The sequence below is a fragment of the Nannobrachium achirus genome (genome assembly GCF_963921795.1).
Source record: "Nannobrachium achirus genome assembly, chromosome: 19".
NCBI lineage: Eukaryota > Metazoa > Chordata > Actinopteri > Myctophiformes > Myctophidae > Nannobrachium > Nannobrachium achirus.
The window spans coordinates 43,431,209-43,448,168 of NC_137826.1; the positions used below are offsets into that span (position 1 = coordinate 43,431,209).

Genomic DNA, 16,960 nt, shown 5'->3' on the forward strand with positions numbered 1-16,960 from the left:
GTGTCAGAAGCAGACATCCATTCAGACCACTGTTGGGATTGCAAAGAGAGCTGCCATTGTGCCCGGGCATCGCACGCTTTCATTCATAAGAAGACCGGTGCCCCTCGGAACGTCTTTTTTTTTTTTTTACGATGCTTTTGTGGATGTCTGGTTGATGTGATCACAGAGGATATGGGCTAGACAAATAATAGCCTCCCGGAAAATGACATTAGTCTTTGACCCCGTAAGAATTTGTCAAAGCGAAATGACAGCATTTTAAGGGCTAACACTATTACTGTATATGTGATGTGTTCTTTTGGGAGTAGTAATGGACTGAGCTCATATTGTGACTCAAGCAACAATGGCTGGTTCTCTTCCACTTCCTGTGACCCCGTTGTGTTCTGCCACCACACAGACCTCACACCTGGGGACAGTGTTGTAAAGTAACTAAGTACATTTACTTAAGTAGGCCTACTGTGCTTTAGTACCATTTTGAGGTATTTGTACTTTACTCGAGACGAGTATTTCCGATACTTTTACTTCTACTCCTCTATATATCAGAGGCAAATATTGTACTGTCACTCCGCTACAATTATTTGAACTTTATATATATCTATATGTACTTTATAGATTTGGATTATTATTACAAAAATTACATTAACCACTACAGCTCTGTATACATTTCGGCCATTTGAACATAGCTGTAATATCTACAGTACAAGCTCACAGTGAGCTTGTAGATCTGCTATTATCAAAAGATTCAAAAATCTTTTTTAATTTTTTGAAACAAGAGCTTGAAACCCTTCCAACTTAAGAGACATTTGCGAACGAAACATGAGGACGATTATCAACCAACCATTGGAATATTTTCGTGAAAGGAGGGTGCCCTGGGCGGAGGTATTCTCTGCATCGCTTTAAGAAGTAGCCTATTGAAAACATCCGATCTACACGCTCTTTTGAAAACCTTACGAACATATACAGTACCATGGACCATGCCAAAAAAAACATATCACTGTTTTCATGAAATTTCATGAACTCCCCAGCTTAACGCCAACATTTCACCACTTGTAAATAAGCCCTCCTGGTTGTTGTTCTTTATATCAGTTCTCTCTTTCAAAAAAAAAATTACCCCGTTTTTCTTTCCAATTTAGTAATAAATCCTCCCCACACACATTTCTGTGTTGTCTCTGCTGTTGTATCCTACTGACTCACCTGCCAGTGAGGAGCCCCCACCGGGAGGATGTAGAGCCTTCGTTCTACGCCTCCCGCCCAACACTCCCTGCTGACGGGTGCCGCCCCCAGCCCGTAGTGACTATTATCACCCTCCCAGCCCGGCTTCCCTCCCCCGAACACGGGCCAATTGTGTTCGCATGGACGCCCGACAAGGCCAGTTGCACCACGGTGGATTTGAACCCACAGCCTCCGTGGTGGTGGGCAGGGACTTTTAGCCTGGCGGGGCCTGACGTCATACTACGTTCACTCACTCATTCCTTCCCCAGTATAACGTCTGGCCTTCCGGGTATAGGCGGCGAGTATACTGATTATTTTCTGATAATCAATCAGTGACTGCTGTCCGCACAACAAACGTAGTCTTCCTGACAACAAGTGAAAAGCTTTCCCTGATTGTTCCATGTGTAGACGGTGACATAGATGCATGCTGCAGCATTTTCAAAACAACAATGGCTGCCTTAGCGATGCAACAATGTAACAGTTAGCGTTCTAACGATAAAACAAGCAATAAGTGCAGTTATTTCAGAGTTGGAATCAATTACAACAATTAAAAAGTAAAATAACACGGGGGATGCGCTAGCGGAGTTCATCGGCCGAAAAGACGTGTTTGTTTGCCGTTCTTCCGACTGGCTGAGAGATGTTTTTCTACGCTGATTGGTTAGAGGAGTCTGTCTGTCAAGGCAAGTACTACCGCCCACTTTTCAAGCTGCCAATAGGCCGAAGGCCAGACATTATACTGGGGAAGGAATGAGTGGGTGAATGCAGTATGATGTCAGGCCCCGTCAGGCTAAGGGACTTTACCACTGCGCCACCTGAGCGGGACTGTGTCGATATTGCGACATAGCATCTGTTAGAAGATCCATTCTTTCGACATGGGTGAATCTATGCCTAAACCTAAACCTAACCCAAACCTCAGTAACCGTGACACGGGCTAAGTAGCTAACCTGCCGACACTCATAGTCGAAAGAATGACCCATCGAAAGAGCAAGATTTCCCCCACCTGAGCGCCCATTAGTTTTCTCTCTTCCTTTTGTTGTTGGTTGACATGGCTGCCAGCTCCCACCTGATGTTGTGTGGAAGTTCTGACTGCTTCAGACCGTACTGAATAACTGCTAGTTTACATAACGTCTTCAGACTAGGACTCAAGTCTAAGATGTACAGGTCACTGGACCCGCGTTGTATCTTCCAAAGAGAATAATACGATCGCCCACCACACAACAGCACACACCTTGATGCAGTGGAGACCAAGGGCCCACACGTAGATGGAGTGGAGATGGGCCTAGCCGTCTTAATACAGTACAATTACAGTCCGATTTCCACAGATAATTTAAGGTCTGGTCATCCTTGCAACCACCAAATATGTACAGCTCTCCATTGTAGGCAAAGGCTGAATGAAATCCTTTGGCAAGAGGTTGTACAGGAGGTGTGCTCAGCCAGCAGTTGGTCTGTGTGTCAAACACAAGCCTGTAACTTCTGACTGAGTAGTACCAATTGTAGTTCTCATAGTCTGTCATTGCCGTAACAAACATCTTTGTACCGATGATGGTGGCAGAGTGATTCATGGAGTATGGAGTTGGTTGAGTTCCTCCGGTGACAATTAAAGACCAAACCATTGTGCTTGTGTCCAACTTGTACATGTCATTAGAGAGTCCAGCCTTAGCCTCGGTGTATCCTCCAATGATATACATGACCTTCCCCAAGGCACAGGCAGAGTGGCTGTGCCTCCCCTCTGGAACTGTCCCAGAAACCTCACGCTTCAACCATCCGTGGGTGTAGACATCAAATGCATAAAGCCTGTTTACTCTGTAACTCTGGTGTCCTCGGTATCCTCCCCAGAGGTAGATGACATCTTCTACAAGCACAGCCGTGTATCCCCGAATCAGGGAGGGAACCTCAGGGGGACGTCCGTTTCCAGTTGTCACTGGAGGTAAATCCGTCCAGCACAAAGACACCGTGTTGAAGACGCAGATTTTCATCTGATACTTGCTGGTCCTGTCGGACCGGCCCCCGAAGCAGTACACCAGGTGCTTCACCGCTACGGAAGCATGGTTTGCCCGTCGTCGCCCTCTCTGATGATGTGTCCAGCGCAACATTATGTACAATGGAATGTGATTCAGATCAACCGCTTCCCTTCGGCTTTGTGAACGCCACCCAGGGGAGTGTGTGGAGACAAAGGAATGCACAGTCTAAGAAATTCAATAAGTTGATGTCTGTATCTGTGAAATCGAATCTGGTCATCGAGGTCTATTGATTGTTTCTTGTGAGCTGTGAGTGAGATGGGGAACGCGCGTGCCGAATTTGAAGCCGGTGGGACGTATCTCGTATTCTCGAGATACACGGATTACATACATACATCCGAACACGTCATACTGATGACATTCAATACGTAACCATGGCATTTTTTGTTGACTCATGTGGCGTACATGATATCAGAGCCTGATGTCACAATGAGTCAGCGATTGCGCCGATTTCCTCCGGAACAGCCTAATGTCAACAATCAGCTCCGCATAAGGAGATTCTGAACGTTTTGCGGCGGTTTCGGAAAACCACACATCAGGTCGGTCGAGGCCTGGCACTGCACTCCGCGCTGCGGCGTGGAACGCACGTGCAGAATCTGAAGTCGGTGGGACGAACGGTTCTCGAGATACGCGGATTACATACACGCAGACACGCACGCACGCACGCACACACGCACGCAGAGACTTCTCGCATTTATTGTAAGATGTGACATTCTGCATAATGTGTACTTTTGCGTTTGGAACTTAAAGTACATTTTGATACCAATACTTTTGTACTTTTACTCAAGTACATTTTGAATTCCATACTTTTACTTGTGACAGAGTATTTCTATATAGCAGCATTGACACTTTTACTTGAGTAAAAACCACTGCCAGGGGCTACACATTGATTGACAGCCGTGTCTCTGGAGGCTGCTTCGCTAAATGATTAATATTATTATCTCTTTAATCATCTGGGTGCACTTGACAAAATACTTATTTCATCGTGTACTACCACATTAATACTAATAGTATGACGCTTACGTACAGTATACTGTATGTTATCACAATGCAATTTTTTCATGACACTCTCTCCCAGGATATCTGCTGATTTAAGTATACTCGGTTGACAAAACAGTGACACTTTGGCAAGCTAAAGCCTCTTTCATTTCAAGACGTTGGAACATAGGGAACCAAAAGATTAATCACAAGAGTTCCACACTAAATAGACAAACATGTGGTCTCCGCGTGTGTCTGCGCTGGCCAAATATCTATATTAATCTGCTGTCACATCCTAAGGCAGCGAGCTTGCGTTCACTTCCAGCTGAATAGCACCCAGCAGTGTGTCCTTGCTAACCATACTGGAGAGATGGTCTGCTAATCTAAATCTATAGGCGAGGGAGGTGAGGTTCATGTGAAGCTAGGGCTGCTACTGCTCCGCCCAGACTGACATCTGATCCCGCCTGTTACAAAGCACGCACATTTCATGTTGTGTACATGATGTAATTGTCAGCTTGAAGCAAGGGAGATGTCGGTACTCCACCCAGATACCTCTTCTTTATCCATCTAGAGCATATATGGGCATCTAGCGGCCCGGGGACCACATGCGGCCCCCACCTTCACTTAATTGCGGCCCACAGGTTAATATCGGAATACTGATAGATTATATTAATTCCAAACTTGCAAAACAGGACCTCCTTTAATTACTTCAGTCCATATTAGTAGTTTTTTATGGCTAATATTAAAATTGTACTCTTTTTATGTCCAACGTATTTGTAATAAAGTTCATAAAGTTAACTAAATAAAGAACATGCCGCATTGCGACACGTTTAGCGCTTGTAGACTGGCAATTTGTAGCTACTTATTCGTGACAGTAGAATGATGGAGTGGGACATCAATTTACGAAATAAGTTACGTTCAAATATGGAGATAAGAGGTTTCTGTCGACAGCACCAACAATATGCAATGTGGCCCCCTGGAGTGAGTGTGGAAATACAGTGGCCCCCTCTATCATCAAAGTTGCCCAACCCTGATCTAGATGGTTACATACTTTACTACCCTGCTGGAAAAAAACAGCAACAATATATGGTGATATATGGTGTTTTTCCCCCCAGCAGGCTATGTGTTTACTCCATCTATCTAGATACTCCATCCAAATACATTACAACTTTACTCCATCCAGGCCCAGTACATCTCTAGTTTACTCCATCCAGATGCCTATGCTGGTTTGAGTGGCAGTGATTACAGAGCACGCTAAGCGACTTAGGAGTCGAGATGTTTAGAAGAAGGCGTGTCTCACTCACTGGTCAGACGCATGGGAACAATTACAGTGCGTGGAGTACGGTCTTCCTGTGTTTCTCTCTTTGGTCGTGTCTCCGGTTGTTCTCTCCTTTTGAGACGTATACCACGTTCCAACAAAGACCAGATATCGCAGAAAATGTCCAAATCCATCGTTGGTTCATCAACCTTACACCAACCTGAACAGTCTCAAGGAACTAGGTTTAGAATTAAAGCAGTCATCTATTTTATGAACAAAAATGTAAATGAAATACTCTTGTATCATTGTCATGGTTCCAGCTCTCTTAAATCAAACATGTGGATTCAAGGTGATTCCCTTCCTCGTTTCTTGTCCCTTATCTCCTCCTTTCTTCACTTGCTAGACTGGGAGAGGTGTCCTATTCTCCTTTCTCTGCTTTTAGTTTTACCAGTGCTGTGACGGTGAGAAAGATGATTCAGGGCTTTTCTTAACCCATTTAGGCCTGGAATTATCCTATACTTTAGCTATTTTTTTGAAAAAGTGTGAAAATGTGTGCAAATCTTTGAAAAAATATATTTTTAAAGCGAACATTTTTAACTCAAATCTTCTTCTGGGGGTCCCTGGAACCAAATATTTTGAGATGGGGGTCCGCGGCCAAATACATGTAATTTTGGGGGTCCTAATTGAACTGAAAAAGTTTGAGAACCACTGATTTAGAAGAAGGATTTAGAAGACATTTATAGAATCGGGTCAAAAATATCCAAAGACTTGCTCAAATGTTCACAATATTTCAAATATATCAGATCTACAAGCTCACAGCTGCTATTTTTCAATAGTTAAAGCATAAAATAATGGTTAAAGTGGTTCAAATCTATAGTGACACAGATTTGCAGGTTTTGATAGTTTTTTCTCTGCGTCTTTGTTGAGCTTGTTGAGAAATGGTCGGGTTGTTCATCGAGAGGAACAGTGTTTCAGACAGACCCTGATGTGCAAGGGCGCTATTTTATAAATGAGGCCCCTGGCCTAATTTAGCCCTTATCAGTAATGGTCAGTTCTCTACTGGAGGCTTATCGTGATGTACTGTTCAGAACAATTCTGATACTGATACTTTATCACTTGTCCTGTGGGATGGGAGTGCAGATATATGGATTCAAACAATGTTGAAGAAGTACATTTAGATTAACAATGAAGTCATATTAACTACATTTATGGCCTGCTTTTTGATTTAGAGATTTTTCTATATGGCCTCATATTGGCCGTTGATTAAATGCACATGTTGAATTCCCATTTCTAAGAAATGGTCGTATTAACTGTATATAAAACGATCAAACAGATCTAGCTGGGGATTTGAAAGCATGCGCTGAGAATGAAAACATAAACTGAGATAGTATTGTACACAGCAAAATGTTGATTGTTAGGCTAATTTAAATCTAAGGGGCGAATTCATGGATTGCAGAGGGTCTGTGCTTTGTGTGCTTTAACATTACTTTAAGTCTGTAATTCTGTATGGACTACTCATGAACCACAATGGACGACAGTGCTTCAATTGAGTCAGTACTCACAGAGTAGCAGTTCTACTGACCCACCGCCCACCTGATAACCTTTAAAATGTCAAATGGTGCTTTTATATAGCCACGCACATAGTCTGATTCATCATTTATTATTTTTATCAAATTAATTTGTTTGGTAAGATTAAAACGTAGTGTGTATGTCTGTCTGGGTTGGAAATGTGTGGGTAAAAACAGTGTATAGAATGCCGAACCTCAAATGAATAATAATAATAATAATAATAGCTTTTTTTAGTACCCAAAGTCACTACATTAGAAAAGGGAAGGAACCAAAAAAGAAGAAATGAAATGGTGACATCAGCCTGTGTTTATAGACCTGGCTGCTGATTATTATAACCATTTTAATAGCATCATGCGCACACTCAGTTTGGTGCTTGAAAGCTGTATACGTACTTTACAGATAACAAAGTACGAAATGCAAATAAAAAGATACAGTTTCCCGTTTAGTGCAGTGGTTCTCAACCTTTTCAGGCAGCGACCCCCAAAATAATCATATTTGAACTGGGGACCCCCCACCCTGCACAAGCCCTTGGAATTGTAGGAGTTGGCATTACATTTAGTTTGACTCAATCTATTCCATTGTGAAAATATATTTTCACAATTTCTGCCTCTAATATTTGACAATTTGACCAATGTTTGACCGGAGTTACTAAAAAGTCCTCAAATTGTCACTTTAGAAATGTGCAGATACATTTATACTATATGTTGGTCTTACTGTTGAGTAGGAAAACAATGTTAACATTTAGCTAAACACCTGGGGACCCTTCCCCCCCAAAATAATTTGGGGATCCCTCTGGGGGTCCCGACCCACAGGTTGAGAACCATTGGTCCACTGAGTCCGCTCACAAGTACGCCTGGCATGTCGAGGCCTTCACTTGGCTACCATCACTGCTGCCATGATCACTGGGACGTCTTGGCATGACAGCCCTTATAAGTGTGCTTCAGTTAGCACCAGCTCTCTGAAGACGCTAATAGCCTTCACTCTATCTGCATGTGCCGTGTGGCTATTAGCGCTGGTGTCTGTGAATTGGACTTTATTTGCAATGAGGCTCATTTGCATAGAAATGGCAAAATCTTGTGCCAAATGTGTGCATATCGCCTCTTTCAAATACATGGAAATGGCAGAGTCTCTTGGCAGTGAAGTTAGGGGTGCATTTCCCCCTGGGCGGGTGCTTTTAGAATTAGACAGTTGTGTCTTATGTGCACGTGTTTAGCGGCTACAACAGCTGCACAATACCTCTGTGAATTGGCCCCTGAGAGTGTCGAAAATTGCAGGTTCATGTTCATGCTCTCATGGTTAAATTACTGTAGCACTGAAGACATGGGGGGAAAAGAGAGAGGAGTCAAGGAGAAAGCATTGTGTGCTCAAGGCCATACCATTACAGACTGCAAAGAACTGTTGGTTGTAGCATAATTCCACATTACAGCTAAAGTCAAGAGATGTGCAGATCTGAAGATGCCTTCATGCACTCTTATCCAGTTTCCTTGAATGTCTGTCATGCTTCAGAGTCGTTTCTATGGAATTCCGCCTGCCTCCCTAGGAGCCTAAAACTGTATATCCACAATGTTGGAGTGGCTAGTCCTTTCCAGAATTGCTTAAAATAAAATGCTTACACATTACACGACTTCTATGCCCTATACGTCTCAATGTTCTGGCACTAGTGGCAAACCCCCACATCTGGCACCTGAGGAATATCAAAGAATAAAACATAAACATAATTTAAAATACTATTTGAAACAGGCCTGTTCCTTTACTGAGAACACTCTTCCTCACCTTACATCATACCACACCTCTGCCCTTTCTGCTTTGCTGGTTTTGGCAGCATTCTCAAGTAGACTTTTTTAAAACTGTTATTGTTTCTTTGAGGTTTGCTCAAAGGCCATTTTCGGGGAGATTATTATAGCTTATTTACATCTCATTGGGTGCAGCATGGCGCGGCAGTAATTCTGCTGACCGTGGAAACTGTAGTTGTGGAATATTAAACAAGAAAATAACGCTCTCAGCAGGGCGCATACTATAACAAAGGTGTTTCTAATATATTTCACACGTGTAATGAGTTAGCCTATGTCACCACTAGAAAACATCCTCGTTACCAGCCAGCTAAAGTTCCTTCAAACGGTTGATGGTCGACACGAGAGCGTGCGCACGCACGCACGCACGCACGCACGCACGCACGCACGCACGCACGCACGCACGCACGCACACACACACACACACACACTAAAAGTGAGCTAGGAAAATACCCCATCTTGCTCCTAGCCGTTTATTCCCGGTCAATGTTGCTCTGTGCCCTAGCTTAATATGCCTGGTCATAAAAGCTGCCTTTGACTTACATTCCTGAACATTTTGAACATTTGAAGGGGATGCCAAACATTCCTGGTTTATCAGGAAGATTGACTGTTTATTTGTTTTGACCCTGCAAAGACAGGAACCAACGTGACAGATTTACATTGAACGGAACCAAAGACTGGTTTTTACTTTCATTACATGTTCACTCTTCACATTTTCATAGCTCTGTCTATTACCGTCCAAGTAAGACCACCTGGACCTCTTGGCTTTGAGTGAACTCTGTGGTCTCACACTGGCACAGTCCGAAGTGTTCTTCTAACCCTTTAATTATTAAAACAATTGCAGATATACAAGCTCATAGCGTGGCACCGAGTGCCACACTGCGAGCTTGTAGATCTGCTATGTTTGACATTTATTTTGCAAATCTTTGAATATATATTTTTTAATATAATATTTGCTTCTGGGGGGTCCCTGGAACAACATATTTTGAGATGGGAGTCCATGGCCAAATACATGTAATTTTTGGGGTCCTTGACTTGAAAAGGTTTGAGAACCACTGATATAGAAGAAGGATTTAGAAGACATTTATAGAATCGTGTCAAAATATTCAGACTTGCACAAGTTTTTACGATTTTTCAAAAATAGCAGATCTACAAGCTCGCGCTGCACTCGGTGCCCAGTTCAAAGTGTTCTAACCCTAGCTAATGTCCAGCGCTGGCTCAAACTGTGGGTGTCCTAAGTGTTTGTGTATACTTACCGTAAGTTAAGAAGTAAAGAAATGTGTGCATGAGGCTGTCACAATTATTACATAATTGTCAAATTTCAATTATTTGAGGTAATCGCAATTGTTTTGCATAATCGTCATAATCGTTTCCATGTTGAGAAATGTTAATATAGTTTCAAACACTTTCAAAAATTAGTGGAAATAGCAGATCTCGTGTGAGCTTGTAGATGTGAGCTTTTAGATCGTCTATTTCCACTAGCAATGTTCTTTTTAAAATTGTCAAATATGTTAGTAATTTCTAATTTCTTTGTATATGTATGATACGTAAAATGTCATAATCGTGACAGCCATATGTGTGCATTCCTTTCAAGCCACATGGCAGGAAGTTTTTATTTTCCACACACGGGTCTTTAACGTTAACGACAAAGCGCAGATCTGCACACACGTGCACTATTTAGCCACCTGTTTGTGGGTAGTGCAATGGCATGCTCAGCTGGACTGAGTGACAGAATGCTTATGGATGCAATGTGTTGCTGCTGAGGAGAAGGAAGGGGCTTTACGCTCTCCAGGGATGTGCAGAGAATGTTAGAGAGGCAGGAGCTGATATTTCCAAAAGGGCCTTTTGGTGGAAGCACCTGAAAATAGCAGACCTCCAAGTTCCCAAAGCGTCGCTCTGCCACGCGTTGTGAGCTTGGAGGTCGGCTATTTTTCGGTGTGTGAAACCACACTGAACCAAGCATAACCATGTCAATACTGGAGATGTGGCTTAATGAGAGAGTGTTTTTTACTGGTGATTCAGTCAGAGTGTATGAAAGGGTGCGCTCGTTTTATTGTCCACGACATTGCAAGCGGCGCGAAGGCCAGCGGACCTTGGTCCTGCTCTTCGCCCCCGAGCGCCGCAGGCGCGAGTGGCCGCGAAGAGCGGGCCAGGGCCGCGCGGCCGGCGGAGCGCCGCGCGAGTTACGAAGCCGTGGTGAATGCAATCGTTATATTTATGCCCAGGCCGTAAGGCCTGGGCAAGCCCACGATAAACGCCCGCGCAGTCCGGTGCGCATTTCCGAACGCACCCTTTCCCCACACTCGGACTGAAACACCAGTAAAAAACACCATCCCGTGGCTTAATAGACCATATTCACACCGCGGCCATCTTGGATCACATGACTTCCTGGAGTAGCAGCCTGCATTACAAACCATTGTGAACAATGGAGTGATGGTCCCAAAATATGAGTTCTATTCAACCAATTTCTTTTTACCAAATTGACAAATAGGCAGATGACAACATCAACATCCCCAAAATGATTAAATAGAAGGGTATATCTCCACAATATTCATGGTAGTTAGGTTGCAGTGTTACTCTGTACAAAGACTTGCTACAGTATGCAGACTAGTGCTTGCTCTGCCATCATATAGTTAATATTACTGTATTGTGATTTTTGCATATTAATCAGAAACAATCTAACAACAAATAGTTAATATGATAGTGAAGTGGAGCAAGCACTGCACAGATAGCAAGTCTTTTTACACAGTAAAGGCCCATTCCCACTGGGCCAGATAACAGATAAAAAAATCTCTTTCTCCAGATATTTTTCCATTCAAAGTGGATGGTAGATACAGATAAAACAAATATCTGTGGTAGATTTTTTTAGTTTTTTTTTATCTGTATACCATCCACTTTGAATGGAAATATTTTTTTAATCTGTTATCTGGCCCAGTGGGAATTGCAACCTAACTACCATGAATATTGTGGAGATATACCCTTCTATTTAATCCTTTTGGGGATGTTGATGTTGTCATCTGCCTATTTGTCAATTTGGTAAAAAGAAATTGGTTGAATAGAACTCATATTTTGGGAACATCTCTCCATTGTTCACAATGGTTTGTAATGCAGGCTGCTACTCCAGGAAGTCATGTGATCCAAGATGGCCGCGGTGTGAATATGGTCTATGGCATGTATTTCAACACAGAGAGGGCAATTCTTTCAACATAAGATGCTTCATTCAAGTTCAGGAGAGTTTGGACAAGGCAATTCTATTGAATGCTGCCTTCAGGTATGGCATGGAAAGAGGGCATTTGCATTTCTTTCATCATAGTAAAAACTGCATGTATGGCCTGGAAAGGGCGGTTTTTACAGACAGATAAAAGCTAGGGCAGGGGCTCAAGCCCCCTTTGATGTCTATGTGTGCACGTGCCTGACACTCTCCTCTGGAGTTCATTGGTCCATATGCGTGCTCTTTTTTGCCAATGGGTCTGAGGCCCTAAGCTAGATGCAGAATAGATATTCTGCATCTAGCTTAGGGCTTTACTCAAATCTTTGCTTTTGGGGGTCCCTGGAACAAAATGTTTTGAGATGGGGGTCCGCGGCCAAATGCATATCATTTTGGGGGTCCTTGACTTGACAAAGTTTGAGAACCACTGATATAGCAACATAGTTTTTTTCAGAAAACTGCTTTGATTTAGAAGAATCGTCCTATATCGGTGGTTCTCAAACTTTGTCATGTCAAGGACCCCAAAAATGATATGTATTTGGCCGCGGACCCCCATCTCAAAATATTATGTTCCAGGGACCCCCAGAAGCAAAGATTTGAGTTAGAAATGTTCACTCTGAATGTGGGTCTTGCCTTAAGCTAGATGCAGAATAGATACACGCAGCTCAGACCCGCTGGCAAGCGAAAGGTTGCGGACTATACATCCAGGTGTCATTTCATGGGCCTCCCTGGACGTGCACAGCTGGAGCCTGGGGCGCACGCACGCACACACACACACACACACACACACACACACACACACACACACACACACACACACACACACACACACACACACACACACACACACACACACACACTTCATCAGCTAGAAAAATAAAAGGCGAGCCTTTACGGGAGCGATATACAATGGAAAATAATCTTTATGATCAGTGTGAGCGGGTCTGAGAAAGATCCAAAATATATCGCCACTGTCGGGCAGAAACCTTGTTATCTCCAAGTTTCAAATTTGTACGCTTTTCTTTCGTAAAGTAAAGCCCTGCTTCATCATACAAGACTGTCCCACAAAACTAGTGAAAATAGCTGATCTACAAGCATACAACGCCTCGCAGATCGGCATTTTAAATAGTTTTTGAAATAACAATAATAAGGTTTCCACCCGTCTACGACGATATGAAATATTGATGGTACAGATGAATAGTTGGACAGGGGATCTGAAAAATGGTGAGAGAAAGCAGGACGCACTCACGAGTTAAGAGAGACAGAGATACCAGCTGTAAGAGAGACAGAGAGAGACAGAGAGAGAGATCAGTAACCACTGCTCTCAGCCCTTCTAAAGTGGAGAGACAGGATTGTTCCACTATGTCAGTGGTGCGTCGCTGCTAACAGGGCCCATAGCAGCGCAGCATATGTACCGGCAATGGGAAAAGCCATACCATCTGCTCGGTACATTCCTAATCATTGGCAGGCCTCCTTTACTGGCAGAATTCCTCTTAGGAACTGCTGAATTGTAAAAATGCAAAGCCCCAGCCATGCAGATGTGTGTAATGGGAAGTGTGTGTGTGTGTGTGTGTGTGTGTGTGTGTGTGTGTGTGTGTGTGTGTGTGTGTGTGTGTGTGTGTGTGTGTGTGTGTGTGTGAGAGAATGTTTTTTTTTTTCTTTTTTCTGTTTCTATCTGCATCTGTGCGATTTTAATATATTTCAGTGTCTGGGTTTTATTATACAGTATTTGTGTAGTGTGTGTATTGTGTGATGTTGACGTGTTATTGTGGTGTTTTCAGATGGAGTTGCTGGATAAATTCCCGGTGGAGGGAGGTCAGAAAGACCCCAAACGCAGAATTATTCCATTTCTACCAGGTAAGAGTTAAACGTCCTGGATGCCCCTTTTCACACACACGCACGCACACACACGCACACACACTTGATCACAACCTCTTTGTTCCTACACTATCGCTTGTATTTTTATCGTTCTTTATTCATCTCTCTGTCTCTCCTCTGACTTAGTCTCTCAAGACAATTAAAATTACATTTACAATGTACTGGAGGCATCTAGCAGACGCTCTTATCCAGAGTGACCTACAAAGTGGAGTAAATGGCATGAACCCTAAGTGCAACGCAAACCATTAAGTGGCATGAAGTAACGAGGATAAAAAGTCAAACATCACAACTACCATCTGTCTAAACAACATGCTAATCCAAATGACACAATTAGCATCTTTAGACAGGCACAGGGCATACCTCTATCTAAATAGCATATGTAAACAAGAAAACAACATACATCTGGATGACATGGCTAGCTATCTAAATCAAGTAGTGATAAAAAGAATGAGGAATTCTATACTAGGGGGTGAGGTGCAGAGGAGGTGGAAAATGGGGAGTGAGTCTGTAGTCCTTTACTATGGACCTGTACCTCTTTTCCTCCCTTTTCTGGCGAATGTTCCCCCCCATATTAGTAGAATAGCAAGGCTAGAGTTCAACCAGTTAAGTTCCTATCACACAAAGATTTGGCAGGGGGCCCCCCTGTAACTCTAGAGAACCATAACCATAGTAAGGGTCCCGGACCCCCTGTTGAAGAAGACCCATACTGTATGCTGTGAAAACAGCAGAGCTGGTCAGGGTGTGTGTGGCCTGCTTTGCCCATCGCAGGGAACCAGGCAGAATAACCTACTGGAATACACACACTTATCGTGATCTCACTGTTTCCGTAAACCAAGCACAATTGTGTTTTTCCATCTAAAAAAAAAAAGGTCTAAATTACTTCTCTGTCTGGGCGTTTCTCAGTGCTTTACTGCAGGGCTAGTGGTACGAATACAAGAGAACTGGTTCAAGAGCTTTGCTTTCACTTAAGTTTAGTCTGTGTATTGGCGAACTGAGTTTGTGAGTGGCGAGAATGATAGATAGATAGACAGATAGAGTTGTTTTTGTTTTTGTCGTTTTGGGGAGAGAGCACGCCTCGCCCCAGAAGGTCCCACAGTGGACCCTTCATAGCGAGATCGATACTATCACATTTTACCGCGACACGATGCGCGGTACGGTACGGCGGCGGCGCTGGTTTACTTGGAAACGCACATGAGTTCTGGGAAACCCCCACCCACGCTGATCACAAGACGCTGATTCACAACGCTGATTCGCCGTACGGATTTTCGAACGAGGAAGGCCTCTTCAATGAGAGCACTTCTAGACCCCTGAATCGCCAAAACAAAAATTTTAAGGGGTGTGGCTAGCGATTCAGGGTCTGGAACTAGGCTACCTCCGTCATGCACTGGGATCAATTCAACTTTTATTTGCCGAGCTGTATAACTTTTTTCACTCTCTATCAAATGTCTTTGCCAAAAAATAGCCGATCTTCAAGCTCACAACGTGTCGCTTTGCGACGCGTTGTGAGCTTGTAGATCTGCTATTTTTTGGCAAACGTTCTGCCCCATAGGATAATGGATTTTGATCGCGATAATATCGTAAAGCGCGATTTCTTTTGTCACACTAATCGTAATATGACATTTTCATATCGTCCCATCCCTATTTACAGTGAGTTCATTTCATTAAGCGTCACACAAAGCTTGGCCAGTGTGACCCTGGGCGTACAACAAACTTTGAGCGCTTTGTGCCAAGATGTAGGCCAGATGTAGGCCACGCTTCAGAGTCCGGACAAAGCCAGATGTTGGAGCTCTGCTCCTTCCAGGAGCACCGCTCAGAAATAGCAAAAGCAGGACTTAAGTAGTTAACCCACCCACACCTTGTCGCTCCGTCTTTGTCCATCTGTCTGTCCGTCTCTCCACTAAGCTTTGTAGTACCGACGCTCGCTATGCGCTACGTTGCTTCCTGCTGTTTTGACTCTTAATGCTGCTATTCGGCGGAGGAACTGGGTGACGTTTGTTCAGGTGGTTTCGTTTAACTCTTCCATTCCATGTCTCTCCCCTTGTCAGATGCCTGTGCCCCCTCCCCCAACCCCCACCTCGCCCACATGTCTGTCAGGGAGTGACAGGAAACACATTCTCTCTCAATGCTCTCTGCATTTCCTCTGGGCTTACCATATAGTATCGCAGATTCCGCCAAGACGATCGTTCACAGTCCGGGCGGTGACACATGCAGGCAGAGGCCAACTGGGATGCTCCGCTTGGCGGAGATACAGTCCTCCCTCCTCTTTCAATGCCCACTAGGGCTAACAAATGAATCATTCATGTCTTTTTAGAGAGAGAGTGGAAGGCGACTAGACGCAGCCGAATGTGTACCAAAAACATGTGTTTAATGCAATGATGCTGGCGGAGATATCGAAAATAGTATGTCAATGACACTGTGTGTGGTCGTCTGACAGTGAACCACACAGCTAGATGATGCACACCTCTAGGCAATTCTCTGACATGATATGGCATGAGTATTGCCTTATTACCGGTTTCCCTCCCTCAAGAAGCATGAGTTGAGCAGCATGGGTCTGCTTTGTATGGGAACTTGGCTTAGGTTTCCTCAGTTGAAACGTTTGAGCTCAAATAGCCTCAAAATTGACTCATTTTGAGGCTCATCGTACATGAATTACGTTGGGTTAGACTAGCAAGGCAACGTGTGCTAATGGTAATGACACTTAATTTAAACGAGTGCACCACCTGAATAAATACATTTATGTGTTTGTTTTTCAATTGTATACGACACTGGTCAGACGTCTTTCAACGACGGGGCCAAAGTCTGGTGTGAGAACTCCCGACACCAAACCAACAAGGTGCGGAAGCGGTTTTCCTGTCGGGAGTTGGGTTTGTTCAAGGCCCCAAGCTGTATTTTTACTCCTGTATAGTTACTGTCACATCAGCAAAGTAGTCTGTCTGACACAGCTCTGTGTCTACAGCCATGTACGTCTGCTGGACCGGCCTGCCAAGTTTCCTCACCAAAGTCTACTTTATCGTCTTCACGTTCACGCACCATACTTGACCCTTTTGGAGCC

The 16,960-nt window shown here is 43.7% G+C and overlaps 1 protein-coding gene across 2 annotated transcripts in view; it reads left to right on the forward strand.

Moving 5' to 3' along the window:
* sh3pxd2b (SH3 and PX domains 2B) overlaps nt 1-16,960 on the forward strand; it is a 90,874-nt gene that overhangs the window by 20,426 nt on the left and 53,488 nt on the right. For both annotated transcript variants that reach the window (XM_080749704.1, XM_080749705.1), the window contains exon 3: nt 13,812-13,887. In XM_080749704.1, coding sequence (XP_080605830.1) covers nt 13,812-13,887 — 76 coding nt within the window. The remainder of the gene's footprint in view (nt 1-13,811; nt 13,888-16,960) is intronic.